At 56.7% G+C, this 2,308-nt stretch overlaps 1 protein-coding gene across 1 annotated transcript in view; it reads left to right on the forward strand.

Moving 5' to 3' along the window:
- The first annotated feature begins 503 nt into the window (after positions 1 to 503).
- Positions 504 to 2,308, forward strand: part of Sgpp2 (sphingosine-1-phosphate phosphatase 2) — a 115,421-nt gene continuing 113,616 nt past the window's right edge. Inside the window, exon 1 of the mRNA XM_031368882.1 lies at positions 504 to 670. Coding sequence (XP_031224742.1) covers positions 587 to 670 — 84 coding nt within the window. The 5' untranslated portion in view covers positions 504 to 586. The remainder of the gene's footprint in view (positions 671 to 2,308) is intronic.

The following is a 2,308-nucleotide window of genomic DNA, read 5'->3' on the forward strand; positions in this document are numbered from 1 at the left end:
GAGGTGACTAGCCTGTGAGAAGGAAACGTTTCATGAAGCCGACTTTGGAAAGCACTGGGAATTCTCCCTAGGAACCAGACTCTCTAAGAATGAAGTCTTACAGAAATCAAGTAGAGGTTGGGGCAAGGAGCTGGGATGTGGGGGCAGCGTGTGTAGAGGCGACCAGCTTCACCTTGAGCTCCAGATTTGAAAGGAGGGTCACAAAGCTTCCAGGCTTGCGGCAGCACTTGAAAGGATGCGCAGGACAGGTGCACGCTTACTCCTTCTTCCTTAGTGATTGGTCTGCAGTAGCCCGAGGGAGTGCTGTCGGCGCGTGGGTCTTGGGACTCGCCCACGCAGTGGCAAGCACACCCTCCGGCAGGTTGGCTAGGAAGGGGGCGGTGAAGTGCGCAAGGTGGTGGCGGATACCTGGGCTTGCCCGAGTGCAGGGCGGGCGCTAGGACCCGGGTGGCGCACCTGTTGGCTGGCGCCGCGCCGCGCCCGCCCTGCGCTGGGAGCATCGGGCTGCGGAACGCGAGGCCAGGGCGCACGCCGAGGACACGGACGCGCGTGGCTGCGGGTCGGAGGAGCAGGGTCGCGACTCACCATGGCAGAGCTGCTGCGGAGCCTGCGGGATTCCCAGCTCGTGGCGCGCTTCCAGCGCCGCTGCGGGCTCTTCCCGGCGCCGGAGGTCAGTCCTCGGGAGAAGGGGCGCGGGCCTTTGGGAGTGGGCGACGGGGGCGTAGGAGGGGTCCCCGAGGTCGCTCATCTCTCCGACAACCCGGGTTTGGTGTCTGCCGTGGGGAGGAGGGCTACGGCTGCCTGCTTACTTGCGGCTCCGGCTCCGGGTGACTCCTAGATGGGGATTGGAGGGCTCCGTCCGCCGCCACCTGGCTTCCACCCTTGGAAGGGTACGGCGGGGAACAGTCATCCGATGCCACCCTCTCTCGCTGCAGGTGGCAGTCAGCCTCGTCTTTTCAGACACCACCCAGCGCCTTTGCATGCATCCGTGGAAAGACTTTCTACTTTATTTACTTTAGTGAGTAAGTTCGTTAGATTCCGCCCAAAGTGTGTGAGTTACATAACTGAAAAGAGGAGCGGGGACGTCCTTGGCACTTCCCTGGGACACAGCCTGAGAACTCCCCCCAAAGTCCTTAGGTTGCTACCGCATCCGGCTTCATGCGCCCGTACCGACTCCGGAGTCGCGTGCTTTGCTTTGCAGAACCACGGGCTCTGGACTCCTGGGAATTCACAGCCCCGCCCCTCTCCCCCCGCCCCAGCTAACTTCAGGGATGGGGGGGTCCAACACCGTCTCCCTCCCGTCGTCCCCCTAGTTTTGGAGGCTCCGGTTGGTCTTTTATGATTGGCTATCCTGGCCTTTTCGGTAGATGCTTTGCATCCTGAGCAAGGTTATACAACCCTGCTGCAGCTTTGCGTTCTGCGGTGCCCTGGGACTCCTCCAGGCTGAGAGGACCAGGCGGGCGGCAGATGGCTGCTAGCAAAGCTTCTTTCTCTCCCTTGGGCACTACCAGCAGCTGCCCTTTCCCTAGACTAAGTAGAAAATAACAAACCAGGACAGAAGCAATTCTACTCCGCCCTCCTCCCGCCCCCCTTCTTCAATGTTTTGTCCTTTCTGAGAGATTCTGGTGACTGGAAGGTGACACGTCCTTGTATATAGATAACTAGTTAAGAACCTGGCGCTTGTGTAGGACAGAATACTAGAGGCATTGGATTACAGAGTTCATTTGGAAGGTGGCAGTAGGCTAGTTGTGTGTTCTCAGCTAGGGAAGCTCTTCTTTATAATATTTTCACTTTATAGTTCCTTCCCTGTGTTGCATGGCATGCTGATAGCTTTTAGATTAATTCAAGACATCTCTCTTTGCTTAGCGCCTTGTCTCAAAAGGTGCTAGCGCACCAAGCCCAATGCCCCACCCCCACGGGAAGCGTTTCTGTACAGATGTCTCTGCTTATACTCGGGACCAGCGGCGGGGTAGGGGGTGACGGGGAGGGAGGGTGGCGGGGTGGCAGTGTGGCTGCCCTCTATCCGACTTGTCTCCCCTGTACCTGCTCTTCCTAATTCAAGAAACTGACGACTGAATTTTTCCACTAGTGTTTCTTAAATTGTTTTTATACAATCCCCTTGATAACTTGACTGCACATTCTGGGGAAGACTTCTTACTTCTTGTATTCCCAGATGGTCTGGGGAATCAAGGATTGGGGTTCTCGTTCCCAGCGCACACCCCACACTTGGATTACTAAAGTCCATGAAATAAAAGTAAAAGAAAACTGAAAGTTCAGGATAATAAATCCCTGTAGTAGCCATAACGGG

Source organism: Mastomys coucha, unplaced genomic scaffold, assembly GCF_008632895.1.
Source record: "Mastomys coucha isolate ucsf_1 unplaced genomic scaffold, UCSF_Mcou_1 pScaffold14, whole genome shotgun sequence".
In the NCBI taxonomy this organism is placed as follows: Eukaryota; Metazoa; Chordata; class Mammalia; order Rodentia; family Muridae; genus Mastomys; species Mastomys coucha.